A 27,305-nucleotide genomic window follows, 5' to 3' on the forward strand; every position below is an offset into this window, starting at 1 on the left:
AAATGTGTGGTTATGTGTGATGACAAAAAGAACCGGAAGCAGTAGTTTAGCTTTTCCTTTGCGTTTAGCATGTTTTTAGCATAACGGTAACATCTTCGTTCAGCAGGCGTCTTATTGTTGTTATAAAAAAGTGTCATTAAATAGTTGTCCAACTTTTGTTTCAGAAATGAAAATAGAAAAAATAATCCGAAATTTGTTTTTTGATTTGCATTTGAGAAGGAACGAAAGGTACACGGGTCCGTGTACCTTCCTTTCCAATTCCTTTCCTATCAAATTCGGAAAAGCTAATCAAAAAACAAAATGAAGGCCGTTTTTCGATTTTTATTATGTTTGGCAGATTTTAAAACAAACAAAAAAAAGTGTTGATTTTCATTAAAATATTGCCATAAAATTGAATTTTGTGCCATTTTCCTTTTATGGACTTGTATTTTTCCAAATAAACACACAAATCCATCACAGTGGTCCTGTTCTGTAAAGGATCTTTGACTAGTGTGTTTGCAGAAGGCCACTAAAAATAGGGGTTGATTTTGTTATATAATAGATCTTTGACTTGTATTTTTGTAGTAGCCACTTAAAACAGGATGATTTTGTCATATAAACTTTATAGGATCTTTCTTATTAATCATGAAACGTTAATAATCGCGAGACAAAACATTTTTGCAACACAAACGTAGCACAAACGTTTGGGACAAGTTTGGAGAGGTTTTGGTTATGAATATTAAAAGGTTAACGTAAAAACTATAATTGTTAGACAAAACATTTTTGCATCCTAGTTAAAGATCCTTAAATAACAAAGTAATATTGTTTCTAACCACCTACTGCAAAAAACATGAGTCAAAGATCTTTTATACAACAGTATCATCCTCTTTTTAGTGGACTAACACATAAAAACACTAGTTAAAGATCCTTAAATGACAAAATCATCCTAGTTAAATATACTTAAATGACAAAATCATCCTGTTTGTAATAGCCTACTGCAAAAACATGAGTCAAAGATCCTTTATATAACAGTATTATCCTCTTAATAGTGGACTAACATACAAAAAAACCCCAGTTAAAGATCCTTAAATGACAAAATCATCCTGTTTGTAATCGCCTACTGCAAAAACGTCATCCTATTTTTAGGGGACTAATGCAGAACACTCTAGTCAAATATCTTTTATATACTAGTATCATCCTATTTTTAGTGGACTAACACACAAAAAACACTAGTTAAAGATCCTTAAATGACAAAATAATCCTAGTTAAAGATCCTTAAATGACGAAATCATCCTGTTTGTAACCGCCTACTGCAAAAACATGAGTTAAAGATCTTTTATATAACAGTATCATCCTCATTTTAGTGGACTAACACACAAAAAACACTAGTTAAAGATCCTTAAATGACAAAATCATCCTGTTTGTAACCGCCTACTGCAAAAACATGAGTTAAAGATCCTTTATGTAACAGTATCATCCTCATTTTAGTGGACTAACACACAAAAAACACTAGTTAAAGATCCTTAAATGACAAAATCATCCTAGTTAAAGAAACTTAAATGAAGAAATCATCCTGTTTGTAATCGCCTACTGCAAAAAACATGAGTCAAAGATCCTTTATATACAGTAACAGTATTGTCCTCTTATTAGTGGACTGACATACAGAAAAACCCTAGTTAAAGATCCTTAAATGACAAATTCATCCTGTTTGTAATCGCCTACTGCAAAAACGTCATCCTATTTTTAGGGGAATAATGGAAAACACACTAGTCAAAGATCCTTTATATACTAGTATCATCCTATTTTTAGTGGACTAACACACAAAAGACACTAGTTAAAGATCCTTAAATGACAAAATCATCCTAGTTAAGTATACTTAAATGACAAAATCATCCTGTTTGTAATCGCCTACTGCAAAAACATGAATCAAAGATCCTTTATATTAAAGTATCATCCTCTTATTAGTGGATGAACACACAAAAAAACACTAGTTAAAGATCCTTAAATGACAAAATCCTCCTGTTTGTAATCGCCTATTGCAAAAACATGAGTCAAAGATCCTTTATATTAAAATATCATCCTCTTATTAGTGGACAAAATCACAAAAACACTAGTTAAAGATCCTTAAATGACAAAATAATCCTAGTTAAAGATCCTTAAATGACGAAACCATCCTGTTTGTAACCGCCTACTGCAAAAACATGAGTTAAAGATCCTTTATATAACAGTATCATCCTCATTTTAGTGGACTAACACACAAAAAACACTAGTTAAAGATCCTTAAATGACAAAATCATCCTAGTTAAAGAAACTTAAATGAAGAAATCATCCTGTTTGTAATCGCCTACTGCAAAAAACATGAGTCAAAGATCCTTTATATACAGTAACAGTATTGTCCTCTTATTAGTGGACTGACACACAGAAAAACCCTAGTTAAAGATCCTTAAATGACAAATTCATCCTGTTTGTAATCGCCTACTGCAAAAACGTCATCCTATTTTTAGGGGAATAATGGAAAACACACTAGTCAAAGATCCTTTATATACTAGTATCATCCTATTTTTAGTGGATGAACACACAAAAAAACACTAGTTAAAGATCCTTAAATGACAAAATCATCCTAGTTAAAGATCCTTAAATGACGAAATCATCCTGTTTGTAATCACCTACTGCAAAAACACGAGTCAAAGATCCTTTATATTAAAGTATCATCCTCTTATTAGTGGATGAACACACAAAAAAACACTAGTTAAAGATCCTTAAATGACAAAATCATCCTAGTTAAAGATCCTTAAATGACGAAATCATCCTGTTTGTAATCACCTACTGCAAAAACATGAGTCAAAGATCCTTTATATAACAGTATCATCTTCTTATTAGTGAACTTAACATACAAAAAAACACTAGTTAAAGATCCTTAAATGACAAAATTATTCTGTTTGTAATCGCCTACTGCAAAAACATGAGTCAAAGATCATTTATATAACAGTATCATCTTCTTATTAGTGAACTTAACATACAAAAAAACACTAGTTAAAGAGCCTTAAATGACAAAATTATTCTGTTTGTAATTGCCTACTGCAAAAACATGAGTCAAAGATCCTTTATATTAAAGTATCATTCTCTTATTAGTGGACGAACACAAAAAACACTAGTTAAAGATCCTTATATGACAAAATCATCCTAGTTAAAGATCCTTAAATGACAAAATCATCCTGTTTGTAATCGCCTACTGGAAAAACGTCATATTTTTAAGGGACTAATGCAAAACACACTAGTCAAAGATCCTTTATATACTAGTATCATCCTATTTTTAGTGGACTAACACACAAAAGACACTAGTTAAAGATCCTTAAATGACAAAATCATCCTAGTTAAGTATACTTAAATGACAAAATCATCCTGTTTGTAATCGCCTACTGCAAAAACATGAGTCAAAGATCCTTTATATTAAAGTATCATCCTCTTATTAGTGGATGAACACACAAAAAACACTAGTTAAAGATCCTTAAATGACAAAATCATCCTAGTTAAAGATCCTTAAATGACGAAATCATCCTGTTTGTAATCACCTACTGCAAAAACATGAGTCAAAGATCCTTTATATAACAGTATCATCTTCTTATTAGTGAACTTAACATACAAAAAAACACTAGTTAAAGATCCTTAAATGACAAAATTATTCTGTTTGTAATCACCTACTGCAAAAACATGAGTCAAAGATCATTTATATAACAGTATCATCTTCTTATTAGTGAACTTAACATACAAAAAAACACTAGTTAAAGATCCTTAAATGACAAAATGATTCTGTTTGTAATTGCCTACTGCAAAAACATGAGTCAAAGATCCTTTATATTAAAGTATCATTCTCTTATTAGTGGACGAACACAAAAAACACTAGTTAAAGATCCTTATATGACAAAATCATCCTAGTTAAAGATCCTTAAATGACAAAATCATCCTGTTTGTAATCGCCTACTGGAAAAACGTCATATTTTTAAGGGACTAATGCAAAACACACTAGTCAAAGATCCTTTATATACTAGTATCATCCTATTTTTAGTGGACTAACACACAAAAGACACTAGTTAAAGATCCTTAAATGACAAAATCATCCTAGTTAAGTATACTTAAATGACAAAATCATCCTGTTTGTAATCGCCTACTGCAAAAACATGAGTCAAAGATCCTTTATATTAAAGTATCATCCTCTTATTAGTGGATGAACACACAAAAAAACACTAGTTAAAGATCCTTAAATGACAAAATCATCCTAGTTAAAGATCCTTAAATGACGAAATCATCCTGTTTGTAATCACCTACTGCAAAAACATGAGTCAAAGATCCTTTATATAACAGTATCATCTCCTTATTAGTGAACTTAACATACAAAAAAAACACTAGTTAAAGATCCTTAAATGACAAAATTATTCTGTTTGTAATCGCCTACTGCAAAAACATGAGTCAAAGATCATTTATATAACAGTATCATCTTCTTATTAGTGAACTTAACATACAAAAAAACACTAGTTAAAGATCCTTAAATGACAAAATTATTCTGTTTGTAATTGCCTACTGCAAAAACATGAGTCAAAGATCCTTTATATTAAAGTATCATTCTCTTATTAGTGGACGAACACAAAAAACACTAGTTAAAGATCCTTATATGACAAAATCATCCTAGTTAAAGATCCTTAAATGACAAAATCATCCTGTTTGTAATCCCCTACTGGAAAAACGTCATATTTTTAAGGGACTAATGCAAAACACACTAGTCAAAGATCCTTTATATACTAGTATCATCCTATTTTTAGTGGACTAACACACAAAAGACACTAGTTAAAGATCCTTAAATGACAAAATCATCCTAGTTAAGAACACTTAAATGACAAAATCATCCTGTTTGTAATCGCCTACTGCAAAAACATGAGTCAAAGATCCTTTATATTAAAGTATCATCCTCTTATTAGTGGACGAACACAAAAAAACACTAGTTAAAGATCCTTATATGACAAAATCATCCTAGTTAAAGATCCTTAAATGACAAAATCATCCTGTTTGTAATCGCCTACTGCAAAAACATGAGTCAAAGATCCTTTATATTAAAGTATCATCCTCTTATTAGTGGACGAACACAAAAAAACACTAGTTAAAGATCCTTATATGACAAAATCATCCTAGTTAAAGATCCTTAAATGACAAAATCATCCTGTTTGTAATCGCCTACTGCAAAAACATGAGTCAAAGATCCTTTATATTAAAGTATCATCCTCTTATTAGTGGACGAACACAAAAAAACACTAGTTAGAGATCCCTATATGACAATATCATCCTAGTTAAAGATCCTTAAATGACAAAATCATCCTGTTTATAATCGCCTACTGCAAAAACATGAGTCAAAGATCCTTTATATTAAAGTATCATCCTCTTATTAGTGGACGAACACAAAAAAACACTAGTTAAAGATCCTTATATGACAAAATCATCCTAGTTAAAGATCCTTAAATGACAAAATCATCCTGTTTGTAATCGCCTACTGCAAAAACATGAGTCAAAGATCTTTTATATTAAAGTATCGTCCTCTTATTAGTGGACGAACACAAAAAAAACACTAGTTAAAGATCCTTATATGACAAAATCATCCTAGTTAAAGATCCTTAAATGACAAAATCATCCTGTTTGTAATCGCCCACTGCAAAAACATGAGTCAAAGATCCTTTATATTAAAGTATCATCCTCTTATTAGTGGACGAACACAAAAAAACACTAGTTAGAGATCCTTATATGACAATATCATCCTAGTTAAAGATCCTTAAATGACAAAATCATCCTGTTTGTAATCGCCTACTGCAAAAACATGAGTCAAAGATCCTTTATATTAAAGTATCATCCTCTTATTAGTGGACGAACACAAAAAAACACTAGTTAAAGATCCTTATATGACAAAATCATCCTAGTTAAAGATCCTTAAATGACAAAATCATCCTGTTTGTAATCGCCTACTGCAAAAACATGAGTCAAAGATCCTTTATATTAAAGTATCATCCTCTTATTAGTGGACGAACACAAAAAAACACTAGTTAAAGATCCTTATATGACAAAATCATCCTAGTTAAAGATCCTTAAATGACAAAATCATCCTGTTTGTAATCGCCTACTGCAAAAACGTCATATTTTTAAGGGACTAATGCAAAACACACTAGTCAAAGATCCTTTATATACTAGTATCATCCTATTTTTAGTGGACTAACACACAAAAGACACTAGTTAAAGATCCTTAAATGACAAAATCATCCTAGTTAAGTATACTTAAATGACAAAATCATCCTGTTTGTAATCGCCTACTGCAAAAACATGAGTCAAAGATCCTTTATATTAAAGTATCATCCTCTTATTAGTGGATGAACACACAAAAAAACACTAGTTAAAGATCCTTAAATGACAAAATCATCCTAGTTAAAGATCCTTAAATGACGAAATCATCCTGTTTGTAATCACCTACTGCAAAAACATGAGTCAAAGATCCTTTATATAACAGTATCATCTCCTTATTAGTGAACTTAACATACAAAAAAAACACTAGTTAAAGATCCTTAAATGACAAAATTATTCTGTTTGTAATCGCCTACTGCAAAAACATGAGTCAAAGATCATTTATATAACAGTATCATCTTCTTATTAGTGAACTTAACATACAAAAAAACACTAGTTAAAGATCCTTAAATGACAAAATTATTCTGTTTGTAATTGCCTACTGCAAAAACATGAGTCAAAGATCCTTTATATTAAAGTATCATTCTCTTATTAGTGGACGAACACAAAAAACACTAGTTAAAGATCCTTATATGACAAAATCATCCTAGTTAAAGATCCTTAAATGACAAAATCATCCTGTTTGTAATCCCCTACTGGAAAAACGTCATATTTTTAAGGGACTAATGCAAAACACACTAGTCAAAGATCCTTTATATACTAGTATCATCCTATTTTTAGTGGACTAACACACAAAAGACACTAGTTAAAGATCCTTAAATGACAAAATCATCCTAGTTAAGAACACTTAAATGACAAAATCATCCTGTTTGTAATCGCCTACTGCAAAAACATGAGTCAAAGATCCTTTATATTAAAGTATCATCCTCTTATTAGTGGACGAACACAAAAAAACACTAGTTAAAGATCCTTATATGACAAAATCATCCTAGTTAAAGATCCTTAAATGACAAAATCATCCTGTTTGTAATCGCCTACTGCAAAAACATGAGTCAAAGATCCTTTATATTAAAGTATCATCCTCTTATTAGTGGACGAACACAAAAAAACACTAGTTAAAGATCCTTATATGACAAAATCATCCTAGTTAAAGATCCTTAAATGACAAAATCATCCTGTTTGTAATCGCCTACTGCAAAAACATGAGTCAAAGATCCTTTATATTAAAGTATCATCCTCTTATTAGTGGACGAACACAAAAAAACACTAGTTAGAGATCCCTATATGACAATATCATCCTAGTTAAAGATCCTTAAATGACAAAATCATCCTGTTTGTAATCGCCTACTGCAAAAACATGAGTCAAAGATCCTTTATATTAAAGTATCATCCTCTTATTAGTGGACGAACACAAAAAAACACTAGTTAAAGATCCTTATATGACAAAATCATCCTAGTTAAAGATCCTTAAATGACAAAATCATCCTGTTTGTAATCGCCTACTGCAAAAACATGAGTCAAAGATCTTTTATATTAAAGTATCGTCCTCTTATTAGTGGACGAACACAAAAAAAACACTAGTTAAAGATCCTTATATGACAAAATCATCCTAGTTAAAGATCCTTAAATGACAAAATCATCCTGTTTGTAATCGCCCACTGCAAAAACATGAGTCAAAGATCCTTTATATTAAAGTATCATCCTCTTATTAGTGGACGAACACAAAAAAACACTAGTTAGAGATCCTTATATGACAATATCATCCTAGTTAAAGATCCTTAAATGACAAAATCATCCTGTTTGTAATCGCCTACTGCAAAAACATGAGTCAAAGATCCTTTATATTAAAGTATCATCCTCTTATTAGTGGACGAACACAAAAAAACACTAGTTAAAGATCCTTATATGACAAAATCATCCTAGTTAAAGATCCTTAAATGACAAAATCATCCTGTTTGTAATCGCCTACTGCAAAAACATGAGTCAAAGATCCTTTATATTAAAGTATCATCCTCTTATTAGTGGACGAACACAAAAAAACACTAGTTAAAGATCCTTATATGACAAAATCATCCTAGTTAAAGATCCTTAAATGACAAAATCATCCTGTTTGTAATCGCCTACTGCAAAAACATGAGTCAAAGATCCTTTATATTAAAGTATCATCCTCTTATTAGTGGACGAACACAAAAAAACACTAGTTAAAGATCCTTATATGACAAAATCATCCTAGTTAAAGATCCTTAAATGACAAAATCATCCTGTTTGTAATCGCCTACTGCAAAAACATGAGTCAAAGATCCTTTATATTAAAGTTTCATCCTCTTATTAGTGGACGAACACAAAAAAACACTAGTTAAAGATCCTTATATGACAAAATCATCCTAGTTAAAGATCCTTAAATGACAAAATCATCCTGTTTGTAATCGCCTACTGCAAAAACATGAGTCAAAGATCCTTTATATTAAAGTATCATCCTCTTATTAGTGGATGAACACACAAAAAAACACTAGTTAAAGATCCTTAAATGACAAAATCATCCTAGTTAAAGATCCTTAAATGACAAAATCATCCTGTTTGTAATGACCTACTGCAAAAACATGAGTCAAAGATCCTTTATATAACAGTATCATCTTCTTATTAGTGAACTTAACATACAAAAAAACACTAGTTAAAGATCCTTAAATGACAAAATTATTCTGTTTGTAATTGCCTACTGCAAAAACATGAGTCAAAGATCCTTTATATTAAAGTATCATCCTCTTAGTAGTGGACGAACACAAAAAAACACTAGTTAAAGATCCTTATATGACAAAATCATCCTAGTTAAAGATCCTTAAATAACAAAATCATCCTGTTTGTAATCGCCTATTGCAAAAACGTCATATTTTTAAGGGACTAATGCAAAACACACTAGTCAAAGATCCTTTATATGACAAAATCATCGTGTTTTAAGTGGCTACTAAAAAAATACAAGTCAAAGATCTTTTATATGACAAAATCAACCCCTGTTTTTAGTGGTTTGATACCATTTTGTGGAGGTTTTGACTATGTGGTTATGAATGATATAACATAAAAGTTATAATAGACAAATACAATTTTGTAGCACAAATGTTTTGGGACAAGATTGGGGAGATTTTGACAAGGTGGGGGGGCCAACTTCACACAGGTTAACAACTCAAGTCTTTCTTTTTGCTACTTCCTGGCCTGTAGTAGTAGTCGGGGTTGCATGAGTAGCAGCATGCTAGTCAAACATCTGCATCTCCTCTTACCTCTCCATAGACCTAAAGCCACCCCAAAAACAGATAACAATGCAAGGTGAAAAACACTTTGGGAGGATGTGAGTATTTCCTTTCATTCTAGATGACTAAGGGTATGTCCACATGTCCATGGGTATTTTTAAAAGTCCGCCCATTTTGGTGGGGAAAAAACATCTTTGAAAAAACGCACGAAACAGAAGTCAAAGCAACATTTGAAAAATGTTTTGTTGACATATGGCACTAGAATAAAAGGGCTGGGAGCTGATTGGCTGATGCTGGAGAAAGAGGGCGGGGCTAAATGCATTAGTTGAAACTAACTGTGCCATTATGACATACTTGCCAACCTTGAGAACTCCGATTTCGGGAGGTGGGGGGGAGGGGGGTGGGGGTGGTCGGGGTGGGACGGGGGCGTGGCTGGGGGGGCGTGGCTAAAAGGGGAGGAATATATTTACAGCTAAAATTCACCAAGTCAAGTATTTCATATATATATATCTATATATATATATATATATATATACATATATATATATATATATATATATATATATATATATATATATATACACACACAGGTAAAAGCCAGTAAATTAGAATATTTTGAAAAACTTGATTTATTTCAGTAATTGCATTCAAAAGGTGTAACTTGTACATTATATTTATTCATTGCACACAGACTGATGCATTCAAATGTTTATTTCATTTAATTTTGATGATTTGAAGTGGCAACAAATGAAAATCCAAAATTCCGTGTGTCACAAAATTAGAATATTACTTAAGGCTAATACAAAAAAGGGATTTTTAGAAATGTTGGCCAACTGAAAAGTATGTAAATGAAAAATATGAGCATGTACAATACTCAATACTTGGTTGGAGCTCCTTTTGCCTCAATTACTGCGTTAATGCGGCGTGGCATGGAGTCGACGAGTTTCTGGCACTGCTCAGGTGTTATGAGAGCCCAGGTTGCTCTGATAGTGGCCTTCAACTCTTCTGCGTTTTTGGGTCTGGCATTCTGCATCTTCCTTTTCACAATACCCCACAGATTTTCTATGGGGCTAAGGTCAGGGGAGTTGGCGGGCCAATTTAGAACAGAAATACCATGGTCCGTAAACCAGGCACGGGTAGATTTTGCACTGTGTGCAGGCGCCAAGTCCTGTTGGAACTTGAAATCTCCATCTCCATAGAGCAGGTCAGCAGCAGGAAGCATGAAGTGCTCTAAAACTTGCTGGTAGACGGCTGCGTTGACCCTGGATCTCAGGAAACAGAGTGGACCGACACCAGCAGATGACATGGCACCCCAAACCATCACTGATGGTGGAAACTTTACACTAGACTTCAGGCAACGTGGATCCTGTGCCTCTCCTGTCTTCCTCCAGACTCTGGGACCTCGATTTCCAAAGGGAATGCAAAATTTGCATGGTTGGGTGATGGTTTGGGGTGCCATGTCATCTGCTGGTGTCGGTCCACTCTGTTTCCTGAGATCCAGGGTCAACGCAGCCGTCTACCAGCAAGTTTTAGAGCACTTCATGCTTCCTGCTGCTGACCTGCTCTATGGAGATGGAGATTTCAAGTTCCAACAGGACTTGGCGCCTGCACACAGCGCAAAATCTACCCGTGCCTGGTTTACGGACCATGGTATTTCTGTTCTAAATTGGCCCGCCAACTCCCCTGACCTTAGCCCCATAGAAAATCTGTGGGGTATTGTGAAAAGGAAGATGCAGAATGCCAGACCCAAAAATGCAGAAGAGTTGAAGGCCACTATCAGAGCAACCTGGGCTCTCATAACACCTGAGCAGTGCCAGAAACTCATCGACTCCATGCCACGCCGCATTAACGCAGTAATTGAGGCAAAAGGAGCTCCAACCAAGTATTGAGTATTGTACATGCTCTTATTTTTCATTTTCATACTTTTCAGTTGGCCAACATTTCTAAAAATCCCTTTTTTGTATTAGCCTTAAGTAATATTCTAATTTTGTGACACACGGAATTAAATGAAATAAACATTTGAATGCATCAGTCTGTGTGCAATGAATAAATATAATGTACAAGTTACACCTTTTGAATGCAATTACTGAAATAAATCAAGTTTTTCAAAATATTCTAATTTACTGGCTTTTACCTGTATATATATAAGAAATACTTGACGTTCAGTGAATTCTAGCTATATATATATATATATATATATATATATATATATATATATATATATATATATATATATATATATATATATATATATATATATATAAATCTCCCGATTTCCAGCCGGAGCTGGAGGCCACGCCCCCTCCAGCTCCATGCGGACCTGAGTGAGGACAGCCTTTTTTCATGACAGGAGGACAACAGGGTGACAAGAACTAAATCATCCAGACTAGAGATAAATTGTATTATTATGTTTATCTTACCTAAAAATAAATATATTTATTAATTAAAAAAAAAAAAAATGTTCACTATATTTTGCTAAAAACATCAAAATTAATTGTATTATTATTTGTATTTTTTCTGACTCCTTATTACATCCAGCCATAGCATTATACATTAAAATAAACATATTTGAAATAATTAATTTTAAATGATCATATTAATTCATCTACAATGACCATATTTAGTTATTAAAATAATTGCTTGTTTATCAACAACTTTAGCATTTTATTCATTACATTTTGAAGCTCTCAGAAGCCAAGTTATGTTATATTCCTTAATATTTATTTATGCAAGTTTGAAGTATCAATTATCTAAACACAGTTTTGTTTGCATATTTTTAGGATGTAGGGTAGGGTGTTCAGCATGGTTAGAAAAATAGTGACAGAGAATAGAACAAAGATGGACAATTCAACCCTTAACTCAACAATGAGTAGATGAGTGTTATGTGTGTGTATAAGTGTAAATAAAAATGAACACTGAAATTCAAGTATTTATTTTATATATATATATATATATATATATATATATATATATATATATATATATATATATATATATATATATATATATATATATAAAATAAATACTTGAATAATAAATGAACACTGAAATTCAAGTATTTATTTTATATATATATATATATATATAAAATAAATACTTGAATTTCAGTGTTCATTTATTTACACATATGCACACACATAACACTCATCTACTCATTGTTGAGTTAAGGGTTGAATTGTCCATCCTTGTTCTATTCTCTGTCACTGTTTTTCTAACCATGCTGAACACCCTCTCTGATGATGCATTGCTGTGTGGCACGCACAAAAGTGCTTTCATCAAATGCACTAGATGGCAGTATTGTCCTGTTTAAGAGTGTCACAACATTGTTGTTTACGGCAGACCAACTGCTTTACGGTATACAAAAACGTGACTGCTGTTGTTGTGTGTTGTTGCCGCGCTGGGAGGACGTTAATGAAACTGCCTAACAATAAACCCATGAGGACCTGAGTCCGCCTGAATTTCGGGAGATTTTCGGGAGAAAATTTGTCCCGGGAGGTTTTTCGGGAGAGGCGCTGAATTTCGGGAGTCTCCCGGAAAATCCGGGAGGGTTGGCAAGTATGCATTATGACATGAAAGACAACTAACTAACTAACTAGATAGATGTGTTCTCTATGTTACTAAAACTACAAGGTAATAATAACAACAATTATTGGTTATTATTACTACTTTATTTGAGGGCTTGCTTGGCCTTGCCTCTGTGGAAGGTTTTGGGTCTCTCTGCAGCGTCACACAACGCTCTATGTCATCAAGCCACAAAGATTGCAACAATAAGATAATAGAAAGAAACAACAACACCATCCGTTATGGTTTGTGTGTTATTGTGTCACCTGTATTCTCCGAATGTGCCATCGTCCTCCTTCATGGGCTGGATCTCTGGGTCCTGGTGGGCTTCTTCTTTCTCTTTCACTGCGATAACGGTTTTGGTTGAGTCGATTTCCAACATGCATGCAACATCACACTGCAGCACAGCTACACAAGTCAACATGTCCGAAAAGGAGTAGGAAGAAGCAGCGCTTATGTCAGGGGTGTCAAAAAGTATAAGGATTCGGCTCAAGATATAGAATTTGATTATTCGCTTTTTTTTTTTAATGTTCGCTCAAAAAAACAAAATAGATTTTAGTGTAAATAAAACTTGCTCAGTTGACAGAATTTTATCGTAAAAGTTGCCGTGTTGAACAGAATCGGTGACAAAGGGCAGCCTTGGCGGAGTCCAACCCTCACTGGAAACGTGTCCGACTTACTGCCGGCAATGCGGACCAAGCTCTGGCACTGATCATACAGGGAACGGACCGCCTCAATAAGACAGTCCGATACCCCATACTCTCTGAGCACTCCCCACAGGAATTCCCGAGGGACACGGTCGAATGCCTTCTCCAAGTCCACAAAGCACATGTAGACTGGTTGGGCAAACTTCCATGCACCCTCAAGGACCCTGCCGAGAGTATAGAGCTGGTCCACAGTTCCACGACCAGGACGAAAACTACACTGTTCCTCCTGAATCCGAGGTTCGACTATCCGGCGTAGCCTCCTCTCCAGTACACCTGAATAGACCTTACCGGGAAGGCTGAGGAGTGTGATCCCACGATAGTTAGAACACACCCTCCGGTTCCCCTTCTTAAAGAGAGGAACCACCACCCCAGTCTGCCAATCCAGAGGTACCGCCCCCGATGTCCACGCGATGCTGCAGAGTCTTGTCAACCAAGACAGCCCCACAGCATCCAGAGCCTTAAGGAACTCCGGGCGGATCTCATCTACCCCCGGGGCCTTGCCACCGAGGAGCTTTTTAACTACCTCGGCAACCTCAGCCCCAGAAATAGAAGAGCCCACCACAGATTCCCCAGGCACTGCTTCCTCATAGGAAGACGTGTTGGTGGGATTGAGGAGGTCTTCGAAGTATTCCCTCCACCGATCCACAACATCTGCAGTCGAGGTCAGCAGAACACCATCCTCACCATACACAGTGTTGATAGTGCACTGCTTCCCCTTCCTGAGGCGGCGGATGGTGGTCCAGAATCGCTTTGAAGCCGTCCGGAAGTCGTTTTCCATGGCTTCCCCGAACTCCTCCCATGTCCGAGTTTTTGCCTCCGCAACCGCTGAAGCCGCACACCGCTTGGCCTGTCGGTACCTGTCCGCTGCCTCCGGAGTCCTATGAGCCAAAAGAACCCGATAGGACTCCTTCTTCAGCTTGACGGAATCCCTCACCGCCGGTGTCCACCAACGGGTTCTAGGATTACCGCCACGACAGGCACCAACTACCTTGCGGCCACAGCTCCAATCAGCTGCCTCGACAATAGAGGTGCGGAACATGGTCCGCTCGGACTCAATGTCCAGCACCTCCCTCGTGACATGTTCAAAGTTCTTCCGGAGGTGGGAATTGAAACTCTCTCTGTCACCGATTCTGTTCATAACTTTTATGCACAGAATTTCTAGGCGCAGTCAAGGCGTTGACGGGGTCTGGTTTGGTGGCTGCAGGATTAGGTCTCTGCTTTTTGCAGATGATGTGGTCCTGATGGCTTCATCTGGCCAGGATCTTCAGCTCTCACTGGATCGGTTCGCAGCTGAGTGTGAAGCGACTGGGATGAGAATCAGCACCTCCAAGTCCGAGTCCATGGTTCTCGCCCGGAAAAGGGTGGAATGCCATCTTCGGGTTGGGGAGGAGACCCTGCCCCAAGTGGAGGAGTTCAAGTACCTAGGAGTCTTGTTCACGAGTGGGGGAAGAGTGGATCGTGAGATCGACAGGCGGATCGGTGCGGCATCTTCAGTAATGCGGACGCTGTATCGATCCGTTGTGGTGAAGAAGGAGCTGAGCCGGAAGGCAAAGCTCTCAATTTACCGGTCGATCTACGTTCCCATCCTCACCTATGGTCATGAGCTTTGGGTTATGACCGAAAGGACAAGATCACGGGTACAAACGGCCCAAATGAGTTTCCTCTCCCTTAGAGATAAGGTGAGAAGCTCTGTCATCCGGGGGGAGCTCAAAGTAAAGCCGCTGCTCCTCCACATGGAGAGGAGCCAGATGAGGTGGTTCGGGCATCCGGTCAGGATGCCACCCGATCGCCTCCCTCGGGAGGTGTTTAGGGCACGTCCGATCGGTAGGAGGCCACGGGGAAGACCCAGGACACGTTGGGAAGACTATGTCTCCCGGCTGGCCTGGGAACGCCTCGGGATCCCCCGGGAGGAGCTGGACGAAGTGGCTGGGGAGAGGGAAGTCTGGGCTTCCCTGCTTAGGCTGCTGCCCCCGCGACCCGACCTCGGATAAGCGGAAGAAGATGGATGGATGGATGGAAGTTGCCGTGTTTTTTTACGGAATATTACTGTAAATGAATGAAAAATGAAAAACCACTCTTTTACAGTAAAATGTAGATTGGTTGATTTTATAGTGTATTACTGTAAAAACAAAAAAGTACCAAAGTTGTTCTTTCATCAATTTTTATGAGTCCCTTTTGAAGTATATTAGATTAGTATTCATTTTTGTAATCAGCCTGACCTAAGCCTTGATAATAATCTTTGTGATTAACACATCCATCCATCCATCCATCCATCTTCTTCCGCTTATCCGAGGTCGGGTCGCGGGGGCAGCAGCCTAAGCAGGGAAGCCCAGACTTCCCTCTCCCCAGCCACTTCGTCCAGCTCCTCCCAAATTCGAATCGATTTTTTCCCACACCCCTACTATCTATCTATCTATCTACAAACCCCGTTTCCATATGAGTTGGGAAATTGTGTTAGATGTAAATATAAACGGAATACAATGATTTGCAAATCCTTTTCAAGCCATATTCAGTTGAATATGCTACAAAGACAACATATTTGATGTTCAAACTGATAAACATTTTTTTTTTTGCAAATAATCATTAACTTTAGAATTTGATGCCAGCAACACGTGACAAAGAAGTTGGGAAAGGTGGCAATAAATACTGATAAAGTTGAGGAATGCTCATCAAACACTTATTTGGAACATCCCACAGGTGTGCAGGCTAATTGGGAACAGGTGGGTGCCATGATTGGGTATAAAAGTAGATTCCATGAAATGCTCAGTCATTCACAAACAAGGATGGGGCGAGGGTCACCACTTTGTCAACAAATGCGTGAGCAAATTGTTGAACAGTTTAAGAAAAACCTTTCTCAACCAGCTATTGCAAGGAATTTAGGGATTTCACCATCTACGCTCCGTAATATCATCAAAGGGTTCAGAGAATCTGGAGAAATCACTGCACGTAAGCAGCTAAGCCCGTGACCTTCCATCCCTCAGGCTGTACTGCACCAACAAGCGACATCAGTGTGTAAAGGATATCACCACATGGGCTCAGGAACACTTCAGAAACCCACTGTCAGTAACTACAGTTGGTCGCTACATCTGTAAGTGCAAGTTAAAACTCTCCTCTGCAAGGCTAAAACCGTTTATCAACAACACCCAGAAACGCCGTCGGCTTCGCTGGGCCTGAGCTCGTCTAAGATGGACTGATACAAAGTGGAAAAGTGTTCTGTGGTCTGACGAGTCCACATTTCAAATTGTTTTTGGAAACTGTGGACGTCGTGTCCTCCGGACCAAAGAGGAAAAGAACCATCCGGATTGTTATAGGCGCAAAGTGTAAAAGCCAGCATCTGTGATGGTATGGGGGTGTATTAGTGCCCAAGACATGGGTAACTTACCGTATTTTCCGCACCATAAGCCGCCTTGGGTTATAAGCCGCGCCTTCAATGAACGGCATATTTCAAAACTTTGTCCACCTATAAGCCGCCCCGTGTTATAAGCCGCATCTAACTGCGCTAAAGGAATGTCAAAAAAACAGTCAGATAGGTCAGTCAAACTTTAATAATATATTAAAAACCAGCGTGATGTGGGCGCGCATGGAGTCGTATATCAACATGGACGGAGCTGCGTGAAAAAAGCCACCCGGCCTCTTCGCGTAAACTTAAACTTACCTTAACCACTCGCTCATCTTTTCTTCATCCATCCCTTCGAGTTAGCTTTTATGATGACGCCGGCTGGAAAGGTCTCTTTTGGCAAGGTCTTCCTTTTGAATATCACCATGGGTGGAAGTTTCTGGCCATTAGCATGGCAAGCTAGAACCACAGTGAAGGATGACTTCTCATTCCCTGTGGTGCGAATATTCACCGTACGTGCTCCCGTTGTATCCACAGTGCGGTTCACAGGAATATCAAAAGTCAGTGGAACCTCGTCCATGTTGATAATGTTCTCTGGCCGGATCTTTTTTTCAGCTATCTTGTTTTTACAATATGCACGGAAAGTAGCCAGCTTTTCTTGAAAGTCTTTAGGCAGTTGCTGTGAAATAGTAGTCCGTGTGCGGATGGAGAGATTGCGTCTTTTCATGAACCGGAAACCTGTCGCTTAGTAGGAGCCATTTTGTGGTCTTTACAGATGTAAACACACAAAGGAAATGAAACGTAATATCCGCGCGCTTCTTCTTCTTCTACGGGGGCGGGTGGTTGCTTACAGTAGAAGAAGAAGCGCTTCCTCTTCTATGGGGGCGGGTGCTTACCTTGGCGGTTGCTTACCATAGAAGAAGAAGCGCTTCCTCTTCTACGGGGAAAAAAGATGGCGGCTGTTTACCGTAGTTGCGAGACCGAAACTTTATGAAAATGAATCTTAATATTAATCCATATATAAAGCGCACCGGGTTATAAGCCGCACTGTCAGCTTCTGAGTAAATTTGTGGTTTTTAGGTGCGGCTAATAGTGCGGAAAATACGGTACACGTCTGCGAAGGCGCCATTAATGCTGAAAGGTACATACAGGTTTTGGAGCAACATATGTTGCCATCCAAGCAACGTTACCATGGACGCCCCTGCTTATTTCAGCAAGACAATGCCAAGCCACGTGGCTTCATAGTAAAAGAGTGTGGGTACTAGACTGGCCTCCCTGTAGTCCCATTGAAAATGTGTGGTGCATTATGAAGCCTAAAATAGCACAACGGAGACCCCCGGACTGTTGAACAACTTAAGCTGTACATCAAGCAAGAATGGGAAAGAATTCCATCTGAGAAGCTTAAAAAATGTGTCTCTTCAGTTCCTAAATGTTTACTGAGTGTTGTTAAAAGGAAAGGCCATGTAACACAGTGGTGAACATGCCCTTTCCCAACTACTTTGGCACGTGTTGCAGCCATGAAATTCTAAGTTCATTATTATTTGCAAAAAAAAAAAAAAAAGTTTATGAGTTTGAACATCAAATATGTTGTCTTTGTAGTGCATTCAACTGAATATGGGTTGAAAAGGATTTGCAAATCATTGTATTCCGTTTATATTTACATCTAACACCATTTCCCAACTCATATGGAAACGGGGTTTCTATCTATCTATCTATCAGTGCTTAATTACATAATACAGAAAATAATATTAGTAGGACGATAAATCCTCGAGCCCAGGCCTATACCTCTGACGTCACGCTACCTCAAAAGGTCCATTTTTGAAACGGGCTACCTGGATATTTGCCGCCCTTGTTCCTCTTGATGAAGCAGACGATGAGGAGCACCAGGATGAGAAGAGCGATGGCGCACATCAGTCCGATGAACCAGCCCTGGGTGGCGATGTCCACGTGGCGACTGGGCACGGCTACAAACACACACAAAAATGTCGTTGACATGGAGTTTGTCGAAAAGGCATGTTAGAATGGGTTAATGCAACGATGGAGGCACGTGGAAGGAAGCTGGAATGAACGTGATAACATGCTCGGATGGAACAAAGATTTGGTATCTACTCTGAGGCATGCCGCCTCACCTGGCACCGTAACCACCTCCTCCTTGGTGCTGTGGAGCGTCGGCCCGGCCGGGTCTCGAGCTACCACGCGCACCTTATAGGACGTCCCTGGCTTTAAGCCTTTTAATACGTGCGAGTGCGAGCCGTTTACCGACTCCTTTTTCCAGTCCTCTTTGCCTGAAAGTTGATGATGGAGAGGGGAGAGATTGTTTACCACCTGTGCAGATTACATGGACACCACATGCTGCAGAAACCAAGCAAAGCCTTACTGTTTTCCACCGTGTATTCCACATAAACGTTCTTATGGGGTCCGAAGTATTCCCAACTGATCACCGCACCCTCCTCGGACACTGAAGTGTTAAACGTGCCAAACACGGGGCCTACAGAGGGCGCTAAGTACATAAGAAAAACAGCATTTGTTCCAAAATGCTTGTGGAAAAGTGTCATATCAATGTTGATTAGGGATGTCCCGATCCAGGTTTTTGCACTTCCGATCCGATACCGATACTGACCGATACCGATACTGACCGATACTGGCCTATCCATCCATCCATCCATCCATCCATCTTCTTCCGCTTATCCGAGGTCGGGTCGCGGGGGCAGCAGCTTAAGCAGGGAAGCCCAGACTTCCCTCTCCCCAGCCACTTCGTCCAGCTCTTCCTGTGGGACCCCGAGGCGTTCCCAGGCCAGCCGGGAGACATAGTCTTCCCAACGTGTTCTGGGTCTTCCCCGTGGCCTCCTACCGGTCGGACGTGCCCTAAACACCTCCCTAGGGAGGCGTTCGGGTGGCATCCTGACCAGATGCCCGAACCACCTCATCTGGCTCCTCTCGATGTGGAGGAGCAACGGCTTTACTTTGAGCTCCTCCCGGATGGCAGAACCTCTCACCCTATCTCTAAGGGAGAGCCCCGCCACTCGGCGGAGGAAACTCATTTCGGCCGCTTGTACCCGTGATCTTGTCCTTTTGGTCATAACCCAAAGCTCATGACCATAGGTGAGGATGGGAACGTAGATCGACCGGTAAATTGAGAGCTTTGCCTTCTGGCTCAGCTCCTTCTTCACCACAACGGATCATTACAGCGTCCGCATTACTGAAGACGCCGCACCGATCCGCCTGTCCATCTCACGATCCACTCTTCCCCCACTCGTGTACAAGACTCCGAGGTACTTGAACTCCTCCACTTGGGGCAAGATCTCCTCCCCAACCCGGAGATGGCACTCCACCCTTTTCCGGGCGAGAACCATGGACTCGGACTTGGAGGTGCTGATTCTCATCACTGGCCTATCCGAGCATGTATTAAAGTTTAAAGTTATTTAGCCTACTTAGTTGTCAGAATCATGTTGAAAAGGGTTTTAGTACTCTTGATAACAACTAGCCAGCTGAATTAGGGGAGTTTGAATAATACACAATGGTTGGTAACAAGAAACTGACCTGTTTATTCAAGGATAAACACAAAATAGACAAAATTATACATGACAAACAGAAATGGCATCATTGAAACTAGGGCTGGGCGATATGGCCTTTTTTTAATATTGCGATACACGATATACAGGTAAAAGCCAGTAAATTAGAATATTTTGAAAAACTTGATTTATTTCAGTAATTGCATTCAAAAGGTGTAACTTGTACATTATATTTATTCATTGCACACAGACTGATGCATTCAAATGTTTATTTCATTTCATTTTGATGATTTGAAGTGGCAACAAATGAAAATCCAAAATTCCGTGTGTCACAAAATTAGAATATTACTTAAGGCTAATACAAAAAAGGGATTTTTAGAAATGTTGGTCAACTGAAAAGTATGAAAATGAAAAATATGAGCATGTACAATACTCAATACTTGGTTGGAGCTCCTTTTGCCTCAATTACTGCGTTAATGCGGCGTGGCATGGAGTCGATGAGTTTCTGGCACTGCTCAGGTGTTATGAGAGCCCAGGTTGCTCTGATAGTGGCCTTCAACTCTTCTGCGTTTTTGGGTCTGGCATTCTGCATCTTCCTTTTCACAATACCCCACAGATTTTCTATGGGGCTAAGGTCAGGGGAGTTGGCGGGCCAATCTAGAACAGAAATACCATGGTCCGTAAACCAGGCACGGGTAGATTTTGCGCTGTGTGCAGGCGCCAAGTCCTGTTGGAACTTGAAATCTCCATCTCCATAGAGCAGGTCAGCAGCAGGAAGCATGAAGTGCTCTAAAACTTGCTGGTAGACGGCTGCGTTGACCCTGGATCTCAGGAAACAGAGTGGACCGACACCAGCAGATGACATGGCACCCCAAACCATCACTGATGGTGGAAACTTTACACTAGACTTCAGGCAACGTGGATCCTGTGCCTCTCCTGTCTTCCTCCAGACTCTGGGACCTCGATTTCCGAAGGAAATGCAAAATTTGCTTTCGTCAGAAAACATGACTTTGGACCACTCAGCAGCAGTCCAGCTCTTTTTTTCCTTAGCCCAGGTGAGACGCTTTTCGCGCTGTTTCTTGGTCAACAGTGGCTTGACACGAGGTATGCGGCAGTTGAAACCCATGTCTTTCAAGCGTCTCTTGGTGGTGGATCTTGAAGCACTGACTCCAGCAGCTGTCCACTCCTTCTGAATCTCCCCCACATTTTTGAATGGTTTTTTTTTTCACAATCTTGACCAGGGCGCGGTGATCCCTATCGCTTGTACACTTTTTCTGACCACAGTTTTTCCTTCCCTTTGCCTCTCCATTAATGTGTTTGGACACAGAGCTCTGAGAACAGCCAGCCTCTTCAGCAATAACCTTTTGTGTCTTTCCCTCCTTGTGCAATGTGTCGATGGTTGCCTTTTGGACAGCTGTCAAATCTGAAGTCTTCCCCATGTTTGTGTAGGCTTCAGAACTGGACTGAGAGACCATTTAAAGCCCTTTGCAGGTGTTTTGAGTTAATCAGCTGATTATTTTGTGGCACCAGGTGTCTTCAAAATTTAACCCTTACACAATATTCTAATTTTGTGACACACGGAATTTTGGATTTTCATTTGTTGCCACTTCAAATCATCAAAATTAAATGAAATAAACATTTGAATGCATCAGTCTGTGTGCAATGAATAAATATAATGTACAAGTTACACCTTTTGAATGCAATTACTGAAATAAATCAAGTTTTTCAAAATATTCTAATTTACTGGCTTTTACCTGTATGTGACGTATGACGTGACAGTATGTGACGTGTGTAAGAAGGTGCGCTCGCTGTCTGTGAGAGGGAGACACAGGAAAGAATGAGAAGAGCCTGTAGTGTAATGCCAGCAGCTAAAAGCAACTGCGTGAGAATCCACAGACCTGTGGATGTGTTGAAGGTGTGCTGGAAAATGTGGAACGGAAATTAGGGAGCAGCAGAAAAGTGGAATGTATTATTTAAATAGGTGCGTTGGAAAACACGGACCGGAGTTGTTTTTTTTTAAACTGGATCTGGATCGGCATTTTCCCATGCCTTGCCGATACGCAATTTTTGGCAAATATCGGCAGCCGATTCGATCCAAATATCGGATCGGGACATCCCTAATGTTGATTATTGTAGCGGAGCAGTAGAAATTAGTAATTGATGATTGTTAATAAATCGAAAATATACAAACCCCAAAACCAGTGAAGTTGGCATGTTGTGTAAATGGTAAATAAAAAACAGAATACAATGATTTGCAAATCCTTTAAACCTATATTCATTTGAATAGACTGCAAAGACAAGATGCTTGACGTTCCAACTGGAAAACTTTGTTATTTTTTTGCAAATAATAGCTCATTTGGAATATGATGCCTGCGACATGTTTCAAAAAAGCCGGTACAAGTGGCAAAAAAGACTGAGAAAGTTGAGGAATGCTCATCAAACACTTATTTGGAACATCCCACAGGTGGACAGGCTAATTGGGAACAGGTGGGTGCCATGATTGGGTATAAAAGCAGCTTCCAATGAAATGCTCAGTCATTCACAAACAAGGATGGGGCGAGGGTCACCACTTTGTCAACAAATGCGTGAGCAAATTGTTGAACAGTTTAAGAAAAACTTTTCTCAACCAGCTATTGCAAAGAATTTCGGGATTTCACCATCTACGGTCTGTAATATCATCAAAAGGTTTAGAGAATCTGGAGAAATCACGTAACATTGAATGCCCGTGACCTTCGATCCCTCAGGCGTTACGCGACATCAGTGTGTAAAGGATATCACCACATGGGCTAAGGAACACTTCAGAAACCCACTGTCAGTAACTACAGTTGGTCGCTACATCTGTAAGTGCAAGCTAAAACTCTCCTATGCAAGGCGAAAAACCGTTTATCAACAACACCCAGAAACGCCGTCGGCTTCGCTGGGCCTGAGCTCATCTAAGATGGACTGATACAAAGTGGGAAAGTGTTCTGTGGTCTGACGAGTCCACATTTCAAATTGTTTTTTGGACACTGTGGACGTCGTGTCCTCCGGACCAAAGAGGAAAAGAACCATCCGGATTGTTATAGGCGCAAAGTGGAAAAGCCAGCATCTGTGATGGTATGGGGGTGTATTAGTGCCCAAGACATGGGTAACTTACACATCTGTGAAGGCACCATCAATGCTGAAAGGTACATACAGGTTTTGGAGCAACATATGTTGCCATCCAAGCAACGTTACCGTGGACGCCCCTGCTTATTTCAGCAAGACAATGCCAAGCCACGTGGCTTCATAGTAAAAGAGTGTGGGTACTAGACTGGCCTGCCTGTAGTCCCATTGAAAATGTGTGGCGCATTATGAAGCCTAAAATAGCAGAAGGGAGACCCCCGGACTGTTGAACAACTTAAGCTGTACATCAAGCAAGAATGGGAAAGAATTCCACCTGAGAAGCTTCAAAAATGTGTCTCCTCAGTTCCCAAACCTTTACTGAGTGTTGTTAAAAGGAAAGGCCATGTAACACAGTGGTAAAAATGCCCCTGTGCCAACTTTTTTGCAATGTGTTGCTGCCATTAAATTCTAAGTTAATGATAATTTGCAAACAAGTTTCTCAGTTTGAACATGAAATATCTTGTCTTTGCAGTCTATTCAATTGAATTTAAGTTGAAAAGGATTTGCAAATCCTTGTATTCTGTTTTTATTTAAGAATGACACAATGTGCCAACTTCACTGGTTTTGGGGTTTGTACATGGTCTACTTAAACCTGTGTTTTCCAAACTGATTGGCAGCAAAAGTGTGACACAGAGAATGCAGTGTACCCTTGTGAAGTGTGGGAGACTGAGTGACGGGAGTAGTCGCTTCTGTGGGGCCTGAAAGAGTGAGACACACAGAGAAAGTTACACCGCCGACATGCTTAGCGCCTGATTTAGTCGCGTCCAACAACAGCGTGCACAATATTTGACCCCCAGTAGAGTTGAATTCATGCATGTAGTGCAGGGGTGTTTAAAGTGTGGCCCGGGGTCCTTTTGTGGTATGCTTTTTACTCATAACACTCTTTTTACAGGAACTTTCCAATTTACCCTGGTAAATAAGTTACCCCCCCAGCGTTTGCACCAACTACTATCCGGGTTTTTGATTGATTGATTGAGACTTTTATTAGTAGATTGCACAGTGCAGTACATATTCCCTACAATTGGCTACTAAATGGCAGAGGTGGGTATAGTAGCCAGAAATTGTACTCAAGTAAGAGTACTGTTACTTTAGAGATTTATTACTCAAGTAAAAGTAAGGAGTAGTCACCCAAATATTTACTTGAGTAAAAGTAAAAAGTATGTTGTGAAAAAACTACTCAAGTACTGAGTAACTGATGAGTAACATACACACACATATCATATATATATATATATATATATATATATATATATATATTATATATATATATATATATATACATATATATACACACACACACACACACATATATATATATATATATATATATATATATATATATATATATATATATATATATATATATATATATATATATGTGTGTGTATATATATATATATATATATATATATATATATATATATACACACATGTATATATATACATATATATATATATATATATATATATACAGTATATAATTTATATTTATTTATTTTGCCGTTTTTGTTTACATGTTAAAGGTGTTTTAATGAATATACATGCATGTTTAACACATATAGATTCCTTTCTTTCATGAAGACAAGAATATAAGTTGGTGTATTACCTGATTCTGATGACTTGCATTGATTGTAATCAGACAGTAGTGATGATAACGTCCACATTTTCAAATGGAGGAGAAAAAAAGTTCCTCCTTTCTGTCTAATACCACATGAAAGTGGTTGGTTTTTGGCATCTTATTTGTCCAGCTTCCATGTTCGTTTTTTATACACTTTAAAAGAAATACATTGGCGGCAGACTCCGTAGCTTGCTAGCTTGTTTGCGCTGGCTTTCGGAGACTCTTGTTTTGAAAGCGCAAGCGCGATGGAGCGGCACTTTTATTGTGAAGACAGGAACTGTGCAGTCAGTCTTTAGGCTTTTGACGGGATGTACGGTTGAAATAAAAAAGGGTCTTTTTTCCTTCACACTTTTGATTGATTGATTGGAACTTTTATTAGTAGATTGCACAGTACAGTACATATTCCGTACAATTGACCACTAAATGGTAACACCCCAATAAGTTTTTCAACTTGTTTAAGTCAGGTCATGTGACCGCCTGGCTTTGTTTGATTGGTCCAACGTCACCAGTGACTGCATCTGATTGGTGGAACGAAGTGAAACGTCACCAGTAAGGCGGGCACTTTGAAGGTCTGTCTGACAGACCAAAACAAACAAAGCGTGCATTAACAGATCGATAAAAATTAGTAGCGAGTAGCGAGCTGAATGTAGATAAAAGTAGCGGAGTAAAAGTAGCGTTCCTTCTCTATAAATATACTTAAGTAAAAGTATGTTGCATTAAAACTACTCTTAGAAGTACAATTTATCCCAAAAGTTACTCAAGTAGATGTAACGGAGTAAATGTGCTTGGATTAATGTGTGCGCACAGTTTATGACATCCGAAACTTTTTGTGTATACGACGTTTTCTGGATTTGAGCGTGGACCATTTTTTCGTAGGAAATCCACACAATTCTTAATACATGAGGCCCTTAGTTCTGTTGCTTTAAACAACAGTCTGCTCTATCCAAAGCTTAACAATAAGCAATGTCTAATAATTAGTGCACATTCATGCATTGGACGTCTGGGAGTATTTTACAGCATGCAACTGCACAAAAACGGCTGACATGCTATTAATTTGCCATCAAATTAAAGCAGTTTGGGTTAGAGGGACAGAACATTACTTTTCAATCAAGATCCTACTTAATTATCGCTAACATAAGCTTAAGTTTACCCCTAAAACATGCAGGGATAATAAAAAAAGGAGTGTTTCACTGGTTACCTTTACCCGCCTCTATAGTGGGACCAGTATGAGCTTCAGAGAAAAAGCAAAAAGAGACGGATAGTGGCGACAAAGAAGGTGAGTGTGGTCGGACCTCATGCATACCTGCCAACTTTTGAAATCAGAAAAACCTAGTAGCCAGGGTCCACGGTAGGTCCAGGACAAAGTCCTGGTGGGGGGTTCAGGTTCGCCCCCCGACGCAAAATGATTATTAGCATTCAGACAGGTTAAAATGTTGCTAAAACCATCACTTTTCTATCAGTCACAGTGACTTTTCAAAACAAAAATATTACAGCAAAAATCATATGGGTTGATTGACATGTTTATTCTGTAAGCTAACTTCAATAGTTTGAAATGATTTTGACAGTTAATGCCAGTTATCCTGTCAACCTTTCACAAGACTTCAATTTGTTCATTGAAAGTATAAACACTTTTTACAGTAAACAAATGGTAAAACAGTACTAAACAATTCCATTAAAAAAAAAAAATTGGTGTCATTATTAACTTTCTGTCCAAGCTTGTATAATCTACTGCCTTGTTCAATTGTAAAAAATATTCTGTGCCTAAAATTCACATTTCTATCACAATTATCATACTGTAAACATGGTAAGCTAACTTCATTAAAATTAATAGTCCTGTCAATAGCATGGAATTACAATTCAAATGTCGTTTTTTTGTAAGCCTTTCAAAAGAATTCAAAATATGAAAATTAATTGAAGCCATCAGACACTTGAAAAGTGGCACATCACATCTCTAATGTACCGTATTTTCCGCACTATAAGGCGCACCTA

The 27,305-nt window shown here is 38.5% G+C and overlaps 1 protein-coding gene across 6 annotated transcripts in view; it reads right to left on the reverse strand.

Annotated features, from left to right (window-relative positions):
• Positions 1-27,305, reverse strand: part of nrcama (neuronal cell adhesion molecule a) — a 171,780-nt gene that overhangs the window by 14,467 nt on the left and 130,008 nt on the right. For 3 of the 6 annotated variants that reach the window (XM_061961423.2, XM_061961422.2, XM_061961424.2), the window contains 6 exons: positions 26,515-26,547; positions 24,346-24,396; positions 19,420-19,542; positions 19,172-19,327; positions 18,875-19,006; positions 13,265-13,343 (listed from right to left, as the gene is read on the reverse strand). In XM_061961423.2, the coding sequence (XP_061817407.1) occupies positions 13,265-13,343; positions 18,875-19,006; positions 19,172-19,327; positions 19,420-19,542; positions 24,346-24,396; positions 26,515-26,547 (574 nt within the window). The remainder of the gene's footprint in view (positions 1-13,264; positions 13,344-18,874; positions 19,007-19,171; positions 19,328-19,419; positions 19,543-24,345; positions 24,397-26,514; positions 26,548-27,305) is intronic. The other 3 variants (XM_061961427.2, XM_061961428.2, XM_061961426.2) reach the window with 1 other exon arrangement.

This window comes from Nerophis lumbriciformis, linkage group LG05 (assembly GCF_033978685.3).
Source record: "Nerophis lumbriciformis linkage group LG05, RoL_Nlum_v2.1, whole genome shotgun sequence".
Classification (NCBI taxonomy): domain Eukaryota; kingdom Metazoa; phylum Chordata; class Actinopteri; order Syngnathiformes; family Syngnathidae; genus Nerophis; species Nerophis lumbriciformis.